This window comes from Neopelma chrysocephalum, unplaced genomic scaffold (genome assembly GCF_003984885.1).
Source record: "Neopelma chrysocephalum unplaced genomic scaffold, ASM398488v2 Primary Assembly neopelma1_23b, whole genome shotgun sequence".
In the NCBI taxonomy this organism is placed as follows: Eukaryota; Metazoa; Chordata; class Aves; order Passeriformes; family Pipridae; genus Neopelma; species Neopelma chrysocephalum.
In genome coordinates, this window is record NW_020897692.1 from 3896383 (window position 1) to 3915867 (window position 19485).

The window sequence follows — 19485 nt, forward strand, 5'->3', positions numbered from 1 at the left end:
TTTACAACAGTAGCCCTTAATTCTGCAGACCGATTACGGCTAACAGAAAATTTTATAGCAGCTTCACTCCAAACACAAAGCAGATGCTGTAAGTGAATTCAGTTAAAAAAAAAAAAGAAATAAGAAAAAAAAGCAATCAGTATATCAACCCTAGCAATGCTTATTTTCACATTAAATTCCATTTCTTTTTCACTAGCTCCCATTATCAGACTTTGATGAAACAGTTTTGTTTTGATTGCTAATGCACAATATGTCCTACATTCAGGACTGAAGGAGGATGAGTGAAAATCCAACACAAAGTATGGGCTGTTTGAAATCTCTGATACTACTGGAAAAACTTAAGTGCAGAGTGCAGATTGGAGGATATGTTGGTTTAAGTCCATCTAGAAGTTCTTGTTGGAAACCTTACTGTTTGAAAACTGGCATGCCTGGAGTGCTGATGTACATTTGGGCTCATTCTTGCAAATAATGTCCAATAAAGTCACTCTGATGTCAGAAGTGTTTGCACACATAGTCAAAACCTCTCTCTGCGTTTGAGAAAGATTTCAGTGAGCTTTGCATTGCTTTTACATCTTAGAGCTCCTTATTCTGAGTGGCATTTTGTTTTGACAAAGTTAACAATAATTATCATGTCTTAAAATGTGCAGCTTAAATGCATATTAGAGTTTCAACCACTTACAGGCCTTATAGGATAAGGAAACCAAAAGGGCACAAAAATGCACAAAGGTGCCTTAGTAATTCAACATAAGAATTAGTGGCTGGGCAAAGGGGTTGGCACACTTTGTAGTGCAGGGAGTAGCATGTTAATTAGAGATTCCCCAGAAGACATCCCCCAGAAGAGTCCATAATTAATGCTTGTTGTAGCTTCATGCATATAGTGGCAATAAGCCCAATATATGGCTTTTGCATCTGCTATTTCAATGTCATACGTTAGTTTGTTCCAAAGTTTGAAGAAAGATGAAAGATGAAAAGAAAAAGTTGTTTTTTTTCTTTCTCTTAATAATCAATGTGTACTTGATAAAGTCTTTAATACCATTCTACAGTCACTAATAACTGAGCATGTTTACTTGTTCTTGGTTCACCCAAACTATTTACTACTCCTACCATTCATCTTTGGCTGCATGATAGGCCAGTAGAGAGAGTTGTATCACTGAAATATGAATGCTCGTGAAGCATGCACGGGTATATATGTGCCCACAAATTAAGATTCTTCAACTGTGTGTCCTATCTGTACTGCTACTGTAATGCAGGAAATTGCCAGCTAGTGTTTGCATTCATATGAAATTAATTTTCATCACCATCCACATAAACATCATAATAACCTAACATAGTCATAAACAGCTTGACTGCACCAGTATTTTTTTTTGAATTTTGAGAACTAGTTAAAGTACACCAGTTCTTTACTCAAAAGCTCAAATATGCAAACCTCAGCTGGATATCTCATTCCCTGTAGGCATACATTACTTATTTCAGTACAGTCACCAAGATTTTGTGTGACAAGCTATAGAAAGCTCTACAACACTGTGTATGGATCTATTTGGTACTTGATAGAGGCACCTATATTAAAGAATTGTGGATAATCTACTGTTCTAATTTCTCATCACTACCCAGCTATCATAGGATGCCAGATGAACTTATTGCATATGAAATCAGGAGGTATTTTATGAGGCTATGCAGTTGGGTGCCATTTGAGGATTACTGGTAATTCTTATGACTGGATGCTCTATATGTTGGCATGCCAGGACAAGTAACTTAGAGAAGGATTTATTTGATGCTCTTGACTGGAGAGCAATTCCACTGACCATTTCCAAGACGCTATGGTTGGGTTTGTAAACATTGTTTGTCTGGTCTTGTTTGAGGTGGTGTGTAGTATGCAGAACATTTGTGTGGGTTGACAGATGTGATACAGACGTCACAGAAGACCTATATTCTTTTGGACCATTAGCTGAGAACCTCGCGGGATAGCCTTCAGCAACTGAGAACTGAGTCCAGGGTCTCCATAGACTCCAATGAGAACGAAGCTACACATTACACGTGTAAGCACTAACATATTGACACTGAAATTTAGGTGTTGTAATCTTGGGAGAAAACACATCCTGAATATATTTAATCTGTGGCCTGTTGTAAACTGGGCAGTGGAGATCAAGAGATTAATTTGGATGACTTCTCTAAAAATATTCATGCTCTGTATCACATTGCTGCAGTTTTTGTTGATGTTTCCCTTCCCAATAGCCCCTTTTTTCCCTGCTGAAGCCCTCAAGGGAGACTCAGGATGCCCAAGTCCCAGTCTGACTTCATATTTAAATTCAGTGTCAGAGTTGGCCAACCTTTTTCCTTTGTATAGCTTTCCTGTCACTGCCTCAGAGGAGACCCATTTGAGATCAGTGGGTCTGCTGGACTGGTGTGCGTGCTGATGATAAGGACGTGGGTTGTGTAATGGAAATGCATCTGGCTGAGCGATTAGAAAAAGTTGGGAAGGGGAGGAACTGAGCCCCACATGAGGACTGCATGCCTGTTCTGTTTCCCATTGTTCAGCCCTATTCCTTGGCTCCTAATGGACCTCCGTAGCCACTTTGCTCTCTGCATTTGTTCAGTTTTTTTTTATTATAAAATTAACTTCATTTAAATTACTTATATTTAAATTATATTTAAATTATATTCAATTACTTCTATTTTTTATCATTCAGAAAAAGACTTTAGTATTTAATGGAGAAAATTGGAAGAACGGGGGAGAAGGAGAGCCATACTAGGGGACCCAGATGCTTTTGGGTAATGTAGCAGAACTGAAGATGGAAATGTATTACAGGCCAGGAAGATATCAGGGAATGCTTTCTATCAGTGGCACTGTCTGCTGTCCCCTGGGCCATTGCCATGACTTTCACACCTTCTTGAGTTATGTTTTATTTCTTCCTTGGCAGTCCCTCCATTTGAGAATGAAAAAATCATTTTTGAATAGAGCTGCCTAATTAAAAGCCTTAAATTCCATCCTAAGTGGAAAACTAAATTCTGCCATGGGCTGTGATGGCACTTCCCTAGCATGGACAGTTTCTTCTGGGAACTGCATAAACCTTATGCAAGGGCAAACTGGGCCTCCTTGCCTGTTAGTGAACTTTATATAAATTCGCTTTTTCTCCCCCCCGACTTACATTAACCATCTTTTATTTTCTTTGCTTTTTTGTTTTCTCTTTGGTTGTGACTATAACAACCTGCTTCCTTCAGTATTTTTGTTTTGATTTTTCAGTATCTTCCTCTTTTTTCAAAGAAGTATGCAGTTTCTTGAGAACCGAGGAACCAAGACCTATAAATTTGCCTTTCTAACAAACTACACAGAGCTGTTTGAAGAATTACTTGCAAAAAAAATCATTTGAGTTCCAAATTGTTCACAATTAGGATGGTGAGTCACTTCTACCTCTGTTATATATTTTATGTAGTGATTTGTCAAAGCCAACAATTAAACCTTCTCTAAATAAAGAATTCATGTTTTCCCGTCATGATTCTGTCACTAGCAAGGAGCGTGAAGCAATAGGAGTGAACTGTAGAGCAAAACAGTTCATCCTGAGGACTTGATGTCCACACTATAAATTTCGGGGGGGGGTGGTTTGTTGTAGGTCTAGTCTGCTCCAACTGTGGTTGGAATGCATTAGTTTCACTCTTGGAGCACATCTTCTTATTTTCCTCTGAAAACAAACCAGTTCACTTGCTCGGAGATTCCTGTGCTGGGAATCAAAACACAATAAGCATGGATAACTGGGAAATACCTTCAAAAGTGCACTCTGTATCCAAACAAAAGTGTGAATGTCGATGCATTCATGTTATATTAGCATTCTTTTTATTCTCTTTCAGTTTTCACAAGTTGAAACCCAAGACGCAAATAAAAAATGATAATTACAAAGCCCCCAAAATAGAAATTCTAAGTTTCCAAACCCTTAAAACTTTTGTAAATGTCTTGGAATATTAGTATTCTTGAAAATATGCCTGGCAGCTGGGAAGATGCAATAGAGATTGTTCATGTGTCTATACTGCAGTCTTTGCTATGAAATACCAGAGGTCTAGGTGGACCTTTGATCTTCCTCATTTTCCTTGTCTTTATTGCATGATTCAGGTGATCCATTGTCCAAGATACCTATTACTTCAGTGGGTTTGGATCAAGCCCTCAGGGCTGTAATTACTCAGCTGACTAATGCCAGTAAGTTTTTGGAAATTTGCAGAGAACTAAGCTTGCACACAGTTCCAGTGAACCTGGGCATTGCATGTGTACATAGCGCTTCTCTTAGGGGTTTTAAAGGATTAAATGTAATAGTAGTGTACACTGAAACAGAAAGCATGATAATCTTAGTTAAAGAGCTTGATTGTGTGGCAGAAACAGCGTGGAAGCGCACAGTATTTTCAGTGAAAAAAAAGCTTTTGTATGGTTAGATGAATATCCTCATCTTTAAAAAAAATAAAGTTAATGTTTTGAGATTGCTCCATGCTGGTTCCGTAAAGCTTCCTTGGATATCTAGCTCCTTTGTTTTGCAGTGGCATTTAATCACTTGCAGTATCATACACTCTTCAGCCATGCACATTATTCCTTAATTATATATGAATAAGCCCCTCTTGACTATAAGACATGTTGTTTGTTCAAACGCACTTACAAATCCATTTTCTTATCAGTTCTTTGCTGAACATTTACACAACGGGGTACTGTTTAAATATGAAAATAAACCTTTTATAAAAAAATGGTTTGACCCACCCACCTGGCCTCCATCTGTGATTGTTCTGTCTCTGCAATCTGTTGTCTGCTTTTCCTCAGCGTGTTCTTCATCTTTTCGGATGGCTGCTATCTTTGAGCGACTTTATTGCCCCTCCCTATTTTCTCCATGCTTAGTAGAACGTGACATTTCCGAATCATAAGGATCAGCCAGACAGATTTGATATGCTCTCTGCTATAAGACACACTTCTGTTCAGAGTATGCAATTAGTAAAGACAACTTCATTTCACAGTATCACAACTCATGCTGCACTATTTAAAATTAAAGCATTGTGTGAATCCAGAAAGTTTTTTCATAAAAATTTCTACAGATAAATCTGTCAGAATAAGTGATGTTTTTTCTTACCACGTACTTAGTGAAGCAAACCCAGAAGTTTCATATCAGTTCAGTTTCATATCAGTGAATTATTCTAGTAATGCTTTTCCTTTATATTTTTACTTTTTTTTCATTGAAGGGGAGTTGTGTGTTTGTAATCTCTTAATAAACTAACACTCTAATCTTTAGATAAAGAGGTTAAATCCATTTTTATTTTGAAGGATTATCATGAAATACTTACACACACAGTTTAAGTTTCCAGTCTATGCACCGATAAAAATGTTATTGTCTTCTGTGAACCTGGAAGGGAGTCCCTTCTTAAAGAAATTAGAGTATATTTTTTGTTTCCTTTCTGGCAGCATTTCTGTTTCTTCCTATTCCAAGCCAAAGGGAACTGTGGAGAACAGTTGCTTTTTTTCCTTAAAGTTCCTTCAAAAGCATCACAATGGATTCAAAGGCATGAGCATATTTTTTTAAGTAAGTAGGACAATCAGCATTAAATGTAGGAATATCTGAGACCAGGATATGCAAGTAAAGATATTTTTAGATTCTATAGCACTGTTGTGCAGAAGCGGAGTCATTGCTCTCTTGCGGATTCTTGGAAGCTGGTCTTTTGTTTGGATGGATTTGCCTGTTATATAATGATGGCCTTTAGGAATGTGTTACAGAAACCTGTGAAAAATTTCTTCTGGGTTGAGGCCTGGTATGGTATTGGTAGCTCATTGTCCAAAGGAAACGAAAATATGTTATTAAGTTATTTTAATTTCATTTCAATTGGAAAGCTTATAGAGATGCCTGCTTCTGTTCTACTTTATGAGTAAGCCCTCCAGATTTATTCCTTGCCAGCCAATTACAGTTAAATTAAATTAAACATCCACATCAACTTTGATTGTCTCAAAGCTTCAGGAAGAAATAGAATAGATCCATTTGCACCACTTGCTTTACAGAGTACTTTATCCTTGAACCATGAGATCTGAGAGAGATCTGAGATTCCCCCTAGGGACCTCCGTTATTTCACATGAACCAAAATGATTTCAGTTTATCTGGGGCCTTCATAGGAAACTCTCCTATTATATTTGTAACTGGACAGTTACAGAACAGGATTTTGGGGTATCAGGAGGGAATTATCTGTGTGAAGAGGGAATCTATGGAATAAAGATAACCAGAATGATCAAACTGTTCTCTCTACAGAGTACAAGAAGATATCAGGTTGTACTTTTACTAACTTTACATGTTATTAATGCATTGTTTAAACATTATTGCTGAAAGGAGTGTTTGCACAATTTCACAGCCCCCTGCTCCTGTGTTAGTGCCTTCAGAGATGCTAAGTGGCTGTAGAGTAAACTGGATTGAGGAACCAATAAAACAAACAGCACAAAATTTAGTTTTAGAGTAGTATGTCACAAGCTTTTGTAAATAAGGCTTTAGTGACATATGAACGATCATGCCTGTATAATAAAGTAACCTTCATATTTTGCAGAAGTAGATTGCTGTTGGGGAACTCCTTTGTCAGCATATGTGTTGTCTACATTATATTTTGGACATCAGTGTTGAGCCCTTGAGCAAAAACAGACAGTCTACATGTCTAGGCTTTTAGAGGCAAGCTTTTAGAGGTGAAGTTCATGGCATCCTGGGAAGGAAAACTTGGCCTGGTATCCTCCAGCTGGCCAGAGGAGTTTGGACTGTCCCACCATGCTTGCCCATGGTTGGGGTCAGACAGGTAGGTCAATTCTCCTGGAAAGTTATAGAGGGGTAAATCCAGTCTGTGGACAGCCTGAGAAGTGCCTAGCGGCAGGCATCTGCTCTTCCTGGGAGAACATAAGCCATCTGTCCCCCGCAGCCACCAGAGTCGTCCTTTGAGGAATGACTCCGAAGGATGAGAGGCAAGTTGGAGACTTTGATCTCTTCACACTTAGATCTCCTTTACTGGCAGACCTGGATGACATATGTCAATGATAGACTGAAAGTTACCCCTATTTCTGCTGTTCCTCTGATGTTAATTTAGAAGCAACTCCATCAGAAAAGCTATCATCACAAGTCCTCCCTTCACCAATTTATATTTCTTCTCCTGGAAGTTTCTCAGTGTTGCTCCCAGGAAGGGGGAATAACGGTAACCAGGGAGTGAGTTTTTCAGATATTTGTAAGCTGTTTTTATAAGGTTTGGTGAAAAAATACAGTGACTCTCTGATTAGAGGACTCTGACAAGACTATGGCTGTTCACCACGAACGAAGATTTGGGAAGGGCTCTACCCACGTTTGTCGCAAGTGCGTTGGTGGCTAAAAATATAGGCATGTCCGGTTGCAATGGCTGTTCATTTGACAAGGGAAATGAGAGCCTATGGGGGGCTTAATAGGCATTAGAGATTCTCATGTCAGGGGACACGTCCACTGCTCCTTATAAGAGGTTGTGATATTGTAGTTTTGTTGCAGTGGTAATGTGTAATAATGTTGCTATTTAGACAGTGACCAACTTTGGTTGTTTGATTTCAGGTAATGAGGCTAAAAGATTCTAAAACAATGGAATTGCTTAAAAAATCAAAAGGAAAAAAAAAAGATCCTACCTAGTTCTCAGTATTTTCAGGTTCCACTGTACATTTCTACCTTTAATATCATAGAATCATGTAATCATTTAGCTTGGAAAACACCCCTAAGATCACCAACTCCAATCATTAATCCAACAAGTCTACCGTTTAACAATGTCCCTAGTGCCACATCTACACATCTTTTAAATACCTCCAGGGATGATGACTCAACCACTTCCCTGGTCAGCCTATTCCAGTGCTTGACAACCCTTTCAGTGAAGAAATTTTTTCTAGCAGCCAAACTAAACCCACCCTGGTGCACCTCGAGGCCATTTTCTCTTGTCCTGTTGCTTGTTATTTAGGACAAGAGACCAACTCCCACCTCCTTACAACCTCCTCTGTAGAGAGTGATAAGGTTTCTCTTTTTCTCCAGCTTAAACAACTGCAGCTCCCTCAGCTACTGCTCATAGGACTTGTGCTCCAGACCTTTTAACCAGCTCCGTGCCCATCTCTGGACACACTTCAGCACCTCAATGTCTTTCTTTTGGAGAGAACTGAACGCAGTTCTGGCCCAGAACTGAATGCAGTGCTAGAGGTTAAAATTTTTTCATTAAATCCAAAGGCCTTTGCTGCGTTGGAAGGTCAGGTAAGAAGACCAAGAAGACCATGGGAATCTTGTTGGCTTTAAATTCAAAGATGTTTTTTCAAATTATTTTAAAATTATTTTCCAAATGATTTGTCAGTGGTCAGATTTTACTGTATTTTTATTTAGAAAACATGCGAACACTAAATATGTGCCCCTCCCCTTCCCAAATTTCATTATTTTCGTTTGCTTGGACCTTTTTTTGATGTTTTTCATTCTTTTTACATAACAACAGGAAAACGTACCTAAGTCGTGCTGGCAGTCACAAAGTCTGAGTGTGCATTAGACACCTCAAAGTGTTCATTTATGTTTGGACAGACAATGTATGGTTGTACAGAACCTGTGTGACATCAGAGGAGTTTAGTCAAAAGTCCCTGATGAACTCAGTAAGCCATTTATTATTTAAGTGGCAACACTGTATAAGCTAGTAAGCTGGCTATATTGTAGGCTATAAGGATTTTCTTTCTTGCTTCATTGTTTGAACTACACCCCATGAACAGGGAAGCAAGAAAGAAAAGAAATCATTAAAGAAAAAAAATCATTAAAACAATCTATTATATGCATTTTATCACGAATGGGTTTGTTTTTTTTTTTCCTTGTGGCTGAGTTGAATTTTGTATAAGTAAAAAGAAAAAAAAAAACAACAAAAAAAATCCCCAGCAACAAAAAAATTTTTACAGGAATGTGACAAATTTAGCATAATTTTTTCATACATCTGTTTAGAAAAAAACCACCACTTACATTGTAGTTTGCATAGCCAATTTCTTTTTGATGACACAGTTGCCTGTGGTCTGGTGATCATTCCGCTCATTTAGATAATCATACAACTTTCCTATCAGACCATCATAACTTCCATAACACAAGTTAGTTCATAGTCTTAGACTTGCTGAATTCTTAGTCAATGTTGTTTTAACGGATTTTTTAGTAAAAATATAAAAAAGTTTATAATTAAATATTCTCAAGTCAATAAAAGAGGAAAGAGCAATAACCGAAACCTAAAGACGCAGAAGCTATGAGCAAATCAGGTGCATTTTTTCATTAATTCTCTGACTGGCTGAGAACCTTCTGAAAAAGACAGATAAAATTTCTTCTGCTGACAAAACTTCATTTTTTTTGTGATGAACCTACACCACGTCTTGCAAAGTGTGGAGCACTTGCTCCCAAGCTGGCTAATGAGTTGAGCTGTCACTCAATTCTGTGCAGAAGCTACTTGAGCACCTTGCAAACCTAATCTTGAGGGAAGGGCATAGTTGAAGAAAAGGGGAAAAAGTAGGCAAAGAATGAACAGAAAAGCCAGAAATATCTTTTTTTTTTCCAGAATATCTTTTCTCCTTTCATTTTTCTGCCACGCCCTGGGCAGCTCCCTTTCAAGAAGTCCCTGGCAGGTGTGCAGGGGAAGGTGCCAGTGTAGTGGTGGCTCAGACAGTCTATGAGTCTCTCTCTTTCTCTCTCTCTTCCCTACCAGCCAGAGGTGTGGTCCAAGATGGAGGGAGATCTGCTTCTGCCCCAGCAGCCAGGAATACCAGTGCTCACTCCTTCCCACTCACCCCCTGCCCAGCTGTGGTGAGGGGTTTGCTCTTAAAGGAACAGTTTCTCCAAAACAACGTTGGAAAAAGGGAATAAAATACAAACCCTACTTTAACCATGACAGAAGCACATGCCTTATCCTTGTAAACTGAAAATTTAGAGAAACGTTATGTCGTAGCCTCAATGCACAACTTTTAGCTTACCCAGTTAATTAATTCTCCTCAGAATATGCTACAGTGTCTCTAACTGCCATTTAAATGTAGTCTTTTATGTACTCATTTAGAATGATTAGATTCAAAGTAATTTTGCTGTTACGGTATAGTGACATCGGGTATTCTTTGATTTGTAGGATATGTTCTTCAATCTGATTACCTTGTCCTTGTGTATAAATTAGCCAGGAAAATAGCAGAGTACTTTTTTGTGTCTATGTTTCTTTGTAACTAGAGAAGTTAAAAAGGCACACGTGATGACATGCTCAGTTTTGGGGTTTTGTTTTGTTTTTTAAGAAGATTTGTAGAGAGGCGAAGCTTTCACTTCATTCACTGGAAAAATCAGAACAAGTTACTTTTACTTAGCAAGCATTCTCCTTCTGGATCCCTATTTGAATGACCAGTAGTATGTGAACACCTCTCAAAAGACATTAGCAGGATTTTGGACAACAAGGGCATAGTAGGCTTGGGAAATGAAGTCTGAGAGATTCCTGACAGGCAACAACAAACATTCAGTGGATGATGGTATGCAGCCATGGGACAGCCCTGTTTAGATATGTCATTCACACTATAGCTGAGGCACTGTTAAGGGTCTTGAGTTTACTCTGGCTAAACCATACAACATAATTCCTTGGTTGAAACATGAATAATCTTTAGATGCTATCGCAGTTTAAAAATCAAGCTAAAATAAACTTCTTTTTAAGTTAGACATTTAGCATTGCATAGTAGTTAGACAAATAAAATACTACAGTCTAAGCTCCTTATAAAACAATATATATTAGGTACCAGAGAAGGCATAACAGATGCCATCTTTCACTATAAAAATAATTTACAGTTTCAAACACAGTCAAGACTTGAACATACACAAATTATTGGAAAAGAGGATCAGAGGTTATAAAGTCTCTTTTTGTTACTGGATTTCTTATGTCTAGTATTTCATATTGAAATCCACAGTTGGGAATTGTTTTCTAATGGTCTGCTTTCAGTTTATCTAAACTTCTTAGAGACTTTGGCTGAAAACTGCCTGTGGCTGATGTTGTAATCTACCAGCCAAGTATCTGTTGAGAGAACAATGTCCCTCAAACGATTTTCAAAATTTTAATTTTGATACTGTGAAAGATTAAACCTTTTGTATTTCTGATGTCTCCCATGCCAAATTGTCATGTGTTTGTAGCAGGTTAATACAGAATGGGGTTGACAAATTTTATTATAATCACTACCCCATGTTGCTTTTATCCTCCTTGCCTGCTGCTCATTTTGGTTGTGAAAAACCCTAATATATCAGTGACAGGAGGTCTGGATTTGTGGCCGACTGTTATAATTACTCCCACTGAGGCACTGTCAATAGGATTAAAATAAAGATTCTAGACCTGTCCATCGTAGATGAGGTCAGCAACACTAGCAGTGGGAGTACCGTTTCTGCAAGCTGTGCTTTTAGTCCTGAGTTATGGAACCACAGACAATAATATGAAGCAAGTATCTGAAAGCTCTAGCGTAGAAAGACCATCTCTTTTTTCTGCATTAGCTAAAATATCCATCGGTAATAAATAATCTAACAGCATCCATCTATGTCCTGACCATACATATGTGTGTGTTAATTTTCAAATCTATCAGACCCCCAGAGAGTTTCAATTACAGAACAATCCATTTTGCATTTTATCATTAATAAGGTCTTTGCAGCTGCATAACTTCATCCAGGAAACATCTGCACACACTTTTTGTGTATACGTAATTTCTGTGAAAAGAGGGTTAGCTGAATTGTCTTTAATTTTCTCAGGCTTGGGGAGGGTAGAAAGGTAGGGAGTTGATAACAAATCACAAGAATGGAGAGTTATGCTCTCACAGATATAAAACAAATTCTAGCCAGTGCTTGTAGGGAAAAGTTCAATGTATAGGATCACTTTAATATACAGTCAATTTATTCAAGTAAAGAGAAGGGAGGAACCCAGGGGAAAACCTGAGCTCTCCCAGGATGGGCAGTCAATTTACAATGGTGCTCAGTGGGATCAGCCTTGTACCCCAAGTTCATAAGTAATACTAGTGTCACTGAAACTCTGTGATTACTCCTTTGACACTGGCTTTGAAAAAGTATTGTATTTTAAATATTAGTTTCGTCTCCTTAAGTTTGCATGAAATTGTGTCACATACACCACTAAGACTTACTAGTGATGGCAAACTCAGGGAAAGGCAAGCAAATCAGAATAAACAGACAAGCTCTCTAGTTCTGCTAGAGTATTTTTCTCCTTTTACATGAGTCTACTTTTTATAACGGGATCAAACAGTAATTAGTGCAGTCACCTCTTTGCGACTCATTACATTTCATTATTTTCGTATAAACTCAAAAATTATTATCAAAAACCATGTTCAATCAGGTGTCTAATATGCTGAAACAATTGTGTGCCCTGTAAGTCTTAAGCTGATATACCACCTGGGAAACCCTGTACTTCTACAAATAGAGATTTTTTTTTTTTTTTTTAAATTTGTATTATTGTAGTAGCAAAGCATTTTCTTGATTAATGCATCACTGCCCTATAACTGTTTATTCTTTCTCCTTTGGTTATATAAACATCCCTTGTTACATATGTCACTCATACCCCTCACCATATTTCCATCATCACTCCCAATTTAAGTTCCCTAGTTTTTCTAGATGCAAAAGGAGTCCCATAGTGTTTATAGTGACATAAAAACGAACAGTACTTACCACGTCCCATTTTTCCTGTCCGACAAGTGGGACTCCAGACTGCTGTTTGTTGCTCTCTACATCTGCCTTAATTCTCTTCTCCAGAGGTTCTTTGAATTTTTTTTTTATAAATATGAAAATAAAAACATACATTACTTGGTCTCTACCAGGCCACTAAAGCATGGGATGAGCTCACAGCAGAGGAGCTGCTATTTTTCTCCATAAGCTGAAGTCAGCAGCTTGTGCCTTCTTGTGCCACAAGTGTGTTAATTCCTCAGTACTTACTTTTGGCTTTGCAAATTCCGTTATTTACAGTATTTGTGTAGACCCTAAAGGATACCAGACATACTGGCTAAAAATGTTTGTGAATGCACAGACTGCAATGGCATATGCTAAGACATGTACTCAAGTGGGTACCGTGCACTCATGCTGCAGCTGCCCAGCCATGTGTCAGGCTCTATTGTCACCCACACGTCCTTGTTACGACTGAGTGCTACTGGATGTACAAGAAGAAAGCAACTTAGTCCAAGCCAAGAAGGACTGCTAGTATGATCTTCACCAGGGTCTTTCATGGCATACAACCAGGAGAGTGTACCACTTTATTTAGGGCTTCCAGGCAAGAAAGTTTAATTATGAAGCAGCAATGCCCTGCTCAGTTTCAACCTGCAGCTCCATGGCATAAGGAAGCTCTCTCATCCAAGAGAGTTTGTTCGTATGAGCTTTGTATTTCACAGTGGAACTCTGCCAGCTTCCCAACAAGAGAAATCTCTTTTCTTTACAGTGGATGTGGGAAGATTTGCTCTGAGGAGCAGCCATGGCTATTGCAGAAAAGTGAACAAATCCAAGGTGCTGGTCAGCCCTGAGAGGGTCACTAATGGACAGTCCCTAATGATTGTAAGGCTAAGATATTAAGCAAAGAATTGTGCCTTGGCTGAAGCAAAACTTTCTCCATTATTTATTGATTTTGTAGTATATGGGGAAAGAATTAAAAACTAATTCTTGTGTTGTTTGAAGACTGCTTGAGGTCAGGCTGTAGGTGCTGTTCTGTCTTTGTGCTGTCAGTAACATGTAAGACTTTGGAGCAGCTGTTTGAACAAAATGGGAGCTTTATCTGGGAAGAGCTGTTCTTTTAAATTAGCAACTGTAAATGACACAAGACATTGAATGGAAGGAAATCGTATTTTGTGCTGGCTTTCTTCCCTTTCTCCCCACTCCTGCCTTGTCCTTTCCAGTACCCTAGAAGTCCTTCAGTTGCTAAACTACTCCTGGATCTTAACTTGCCTGAGGAACATCAAATGAGTTCACATTTTACTCAGATCAACAATAATGAGGATTAGAGCTACAACATCAGTGTGCTGCCTCACCAGTTATACCCTTCTGTGTATCTTCTATCATTGCTTGAGTTCTGTGCCTTGATTCCCTTTTATAGGGAAGGAGTACTGCACTAATGAAGGGGAATATTAAAATGTATGTGATCAAATGTCGAGTTGCCTCAAGCTTTGCCATGAGATACTTTTGTGTAACTGTACCTCTTTTTATACCTTTAGATTTGAATTTACAGAGCTCTGATTGATGTTTGGCTAATATGTGTGGTTTTGTTTTTGTTTTTTACAATTAGCATTTTTTAATGTCTCTTATGGAGGTAGTAGGAGTGGGGATTTTATACCACCTGTCCCTGTAATCTTAAAAATATTGCATGAAGAACTAAATTGGATCAAAATATGTGGAATTAAAATAGTGTAGAATGAAACAATATTTTGAAATTACTTGTAATATAAAAAAATACACTATGGCAATTTGGAAAGATAGGACAAAAAGGAGGGGGGAAAAAAGAGTCAAACCAGTATTTTCAATGGATTAATTTCCATCTGTGATCTGTATAGCTCACTGTCGAGTTCTCACACCTTCATAAGTGGTCTGTGCAACACTGTCTTGGTAGAGTTTTCAGTTGTAAATTTCTTTGCAAGGACAATGATATATGTCAAAAAAAGATAAGGATGCATAGGTCCACAATTTTCGAGCAATAGAAGAATTCCACTGCTAGGCTGAAAAATCCATTTTTTTGTGATAAATTTAGTTTTATGAAGATAGATAGGAGAATAATTTAGTTGTATTCCTCCAATTATACCTTTAATTATAGTGTATAGCCCTGTGTAGCCTTCTTTCTGAAGAACTCTGAAGTTTTTAAAAATCCTTTTTAAAAGTGCTATTTTCATACTGTTAAAAATTTCAGTGCTGGAATATTCTGCCCTTTATATCTCAGGGATTTATAAGTTGAAGAAATGGTTATTAAATGTTGTCACAAGCCTCTTAGTGGACAAAAAGCTAATGGAATGGTAGCATGGTATGAATGCCTGAAACTGCTGCCTGTGGTAAGCTGTGCAGAAGAATAATTGGCTTTCAGTCATGTAAACTAGTCACAGATATTCACATCCTTTGAACTGTAGTAAGAAATGCACACTTACTTTAAATAGTGAGTGACAAAGCATATAAATGTCTCGATCAAGTCTTCAGAAAAAAAAAAAACAAAACGAAAAGGAGTTTTCTGTTTACGTTTTGTTATTTCTGTCTGAAATCTCTTACTCTCTGCATCTTTGCTGTGTAATGTTCCCTGCTGAGAAGGACAGACTGGAAAAACAGTAGGGATCTTTGCCTTTTAAGTTGCTCTTTGCTTTGCAGAGGAACTACGTGTTGGAAGATCCTGTGTATTTGTCCAGTGTTTTTTTGGTATGGGAGGAACATGACTATTTAAGAAAGGCAGGAAACTGTTTTTGGTAATTTTAGCTACATTTCAATTGCAAGTACTGAAAAAGCAGACAGAAGTTTAAATATGTCTTAGGTACATGCATTCGAATCAGTTCAGCTTTTGTGCTCTTTTGTCAGGAAATTCTGAAACAATATTGAATAAAGGTGTAAAAGGGTAATTCTGAGTTGAATTTGCCAGAACTATGAATTCATGGGTCATGTTTGTCTGAAGTGCTTCTCCAAAATTTTTTCTGACTTCTTTTGTAAGTAGCATATATAATAGCTACTGTGGTAGAATCAAACTACAGCATATTTTGCAAGAAGGACTAGATTTTCTTCTAGTGCAAACTCGTGCCCCTTTGTCAAAGTCAAAGGATACAAGCTTTGCATGCTAATTTGCTCTGCCAGGTAATTTAGCTTCCATCCGCTGTTTTTTTTTCAGCACAACAAACTCTAAATGTTATGGCAATTTATGTCCTTTAAGCATATTTTTCCTTAAAAAGAATAATAGACAGAGTAATAGAGAGCCAGTATTTCCTATTGGTTTATACTGGTGTGATACACTACTGATTTACATAATTCATCAACTTCAATCTACTGTTATCTTAAGTATTGCCTCCTTTTTTTTTTTTTGCTTACATAACATTAATCAGGTTAATAGTAATCATATTGCTATAGTTACACTATGGGTCCAGTCCAAAGGCTATGAAAGTCAAAGGTTCTCCTCATCGACTTAGTGAGATTTGGATGAAGCTCGTTGTTTTCATGCTCTTTCCATCACTGCAGTACCAGACAACTGAAATAACTGTTCCAAATATCAGTGTCTTTTGATACTTTGCATTTCTGTTCTGAGAAAATATCCAAGCAAATATGAATATAATCAAAGTAAATTCTTTCTCTCTGAACTCAGAATGACTATTTAACTAGCTTTAATATTTTGATACCCAGTACTAAGTTTCACCCGCTGTCCCTTTTCTTTGCATACAGGTGGTGGCTTAAGAAGGTTAGACTGTCTGTTGGGGTTGGAAAAAAAAAGAATAAAATAGTGTGGTTGAAAAACCCTCTGCTTTATTAGAAAGTTCTGGAGGACTTTTATGTTTTGTTTTGCATGTTGACAGTATTCATAAGTTTGTCCATAACCTCAGTGCTGAAACTGAGTCTTAACCTGTTTCCAGTTTTAGAGTTGTCTGATCCCCACTTCCCTCTCATAGTTTATACATGCTTAACCGGGCTGTCTAGGTTGTGGTGCTCAGGTTGTTTGTAAGTATCATGGTAGGTGTGTTTTATGGGTGTTTCTGCCTTTGGAACTGCAAGAAGTATTTCTGAACATCAGTGTTAGAACAAAACACAATTTTTTACTTTCATGGATTCCCAGCAGGCTTACCAAAGTAAGAAATCGTCTTATATGAATATTTCCAATTGTCTACCTTTTATCTACTTCTTGAAAGTTTCAGTAAATTAATTTCAACCTACTTGTGTGTTTCTGTGAAACTGGAAAAACCTATTGTGCAGTTTACGCTGTCTGCTCTCCTCTTTGTTTGTTCCTACCAGAGTCATCTTTCCAACAAGTGATCACACCTCATTCTTTTCCTAAGGATCAGGGTTTGCTGGTGGGTTACAACTTATTTGGGTTTCTCAGATCAGGGAAGAAAAAATTTTTCTCCATTAATTCCAAAACAACTAGTTCAGATACCAGAAATGCTTCAGTGGCCTTAGATCAGGTCTCAAGACTGGGTTTCCCTTGTTTAGGCCTATTGCAGGCATCCAGGTGTTTCATTCCATTATTGTACTCTTCTTTGGTGAAAAACAGGTGCTTGCTGTATTTATGCGGCCCTCTGTTTTAAAATATTGTACTGCCCGTTGTTGAGGTATATGTAGTGTATACTTGAACTCATAAAAATGCCACAAAATCATTAACAGCATCATCTGAAGAAAAAGAAATTGTTAGCATAATGTCTTGCTTGAGCCAACATAACAGAATGGGCAGGATAGACGTTTACAGGAATGTGTACCTCATGTAATAGAAGCAAAAAAAGATCAGAATAGAGGTCCATGCAAATCTAAACCTTAATTTGTTTTGTTCTGCCTTAGCTTGTGGCCGTGGGTTCTACAAATCCTCCTCACAAGATCTGCAGTGCTCCCGCTGCCCTACCCACAGCTTCTCTGACAAGGAAGGATCCTCAAGATGCGACTGTGAAGATAGCTATTATAGAGCACCTTCTGATCCACCATATGTCGCATGCACAAGTGAGTGAGTCATGAATTTAATAGTAAGGGACATTGCTTAACCAACCAGGTGCAGCCACTTGCAGCAAGTAGTTTTGTCTGGCTTTTCCTGTGTTTGAAAAGTACCTTTGCAGCAGTAAATGAAATTGAAAAGCAGAAGGAAAAAGTTGACAGAGAATATGGAATCAGCATAAATATAATTTTCATGTTTGCTTGATATAGCATTGGAAAACACTGCATGTTGCGTAAGTGCGTAACTCATTGTAATAGATAGAATATAGGCACAGTTTTCCCATGGCCATAAAATTGTTGTAGACAGTGTGCTTTATGTAATACAATACCAAAATTAGTAATGTGAAAAATGAAAAGTAACCTGTGTGGATCTGTGCTTTGATTGAACTGTAGTTGGATCTGACTTAACTTTCTAACTGCAAATAGACTGGCCTACACAGATTGGTGTTTTAAATAGTGAAAGTCTCCTAAATCCAAAACAGCACCAAATATCTCTGTAAATCATATCAGAGCTGATAAAGGACTAGATGCAGCTTGTGCAGTATGTTTAGAAGAGATGAACAAATCCCATATTTGGGAAAACTGTAAAACAGAACCTTCAATGTACATTAACCATTCCTTTTAATTGCACAGAGGAGAAACGGCTAAAGTCAGTTGCAGTAAATATACAAACAATTGCTATTCTGATGCCTTAATGGAAAAATAAATAAAGCTCTTACCAAATGAGTTCAAGGAAGCTTTTATGCAGCTTGTAATAAAAATAATGAAATGTTTATGTGGAGAAAAATGCTTCAACTGTTTTCTGTCTCAGTAATTAAAATGCTGGCTACATGTCCCACTGTGGTTTTGTGTAATTACCCTACACTTTTTTGTGTATAATGTAGGACCTCCATCTGCACCACAGAACCTAATTTTCAATATCAACCAGACTACCGTGAGTTTGGAGTGGAGTCCTCCTGCTGACAATGGGGGAAGAAGTGATGTGACCTACCGCATTTTGTGCAAGAGGTGCAGCTGGGAGCAGGGCGAGTGTGTTCCCTGTGGGAGTAACATTGGATATATGCCTCAGCAAACTGGATTAGTAGATAACTATGTCACTGTCATGGACCTGCTAGCTCATGCTAACTACACGTTTGAAGTTGAAGCTGTGAATGGGGTTTCTGACTTGAGTCGTTCCCAGAGGCTTTTTGCAGCTGTCAGTATTACCACCGGCCAGGCAGGTAAGTTTTCATCACTTATGAATCTCAGCACCATGAGATCGAGAGAAATTTGGAACATGCAAACTACAGATGCAGTAAATCAGGAGCATGTTTGGTGTGTTCTGGCTCATTAATCTTTTCACCTTGCCAACTAGTTAATTTGAGCTTATACTATTTCATGATAACTCATCCTGATTCTTGGCCTCAGGATTGCTTTCAGAAAACATTGATGAAAAGACTTAGAGAAGACACACAGCTTTGTTATTAGATAGAATTTCTTAACTCTGCAACTTTCTTTTTTTCTACTTATTTCATTATAGGTCATTCCCTAGTATTTGAAGATAAAAAAAGTGGATGTGACAGTCCTATGCAGTCTTCCTTTCTGAATTTTTTAAATATGTGTGGGAGTCCTAGGTCACTGGAAGATGATTTGGATATCTGATGGTGTTTTCAGTGTTAATGTTTTCCCTTCAGGATAATGTTTCTGATTTATCTTATATTTCCAGATATTTGATTATGAGATGCAGTGAGAATGTGATGATTATTCTCTGTTTCTTCTATTTATCATAATCTGACAGGTGAAATGTCAGGGAAAATAAAATCAAACTAGCATATCACCCCAGGGGGAAAAAGGGCTTTCGTTGTCTGCAGCTGAA

General features: G+C 37.8%; 1 protein-coding gene across 8 annotated transcripts in view; it reads left to right on the forward strand.

The window, feature by feature from the left end:
- The window catches only part of EPHA7 (EPH receptor A7), a 167991-nt gene that overhangs the window by 37378 nt on the left and 111128 nt on the right, over positions 1-19485 (forward strand). For all 8 annotated transcript variants that reach the window (XM_027694992.1, XM_027694972.1, XM_027695008.1 and 5 more), the window contains exons 4-5: positions 17484-17639; positions 18515-18850. In XM_027694992.1, coding sequence (XP_027550793.1) covers positions 17484-17639; positions 18515-18850 — 492 coding nt within the window. The remainder of the gene's footprint in view (positions 1-17483; positions 17640-18514; positions 18851-19485) is intronic.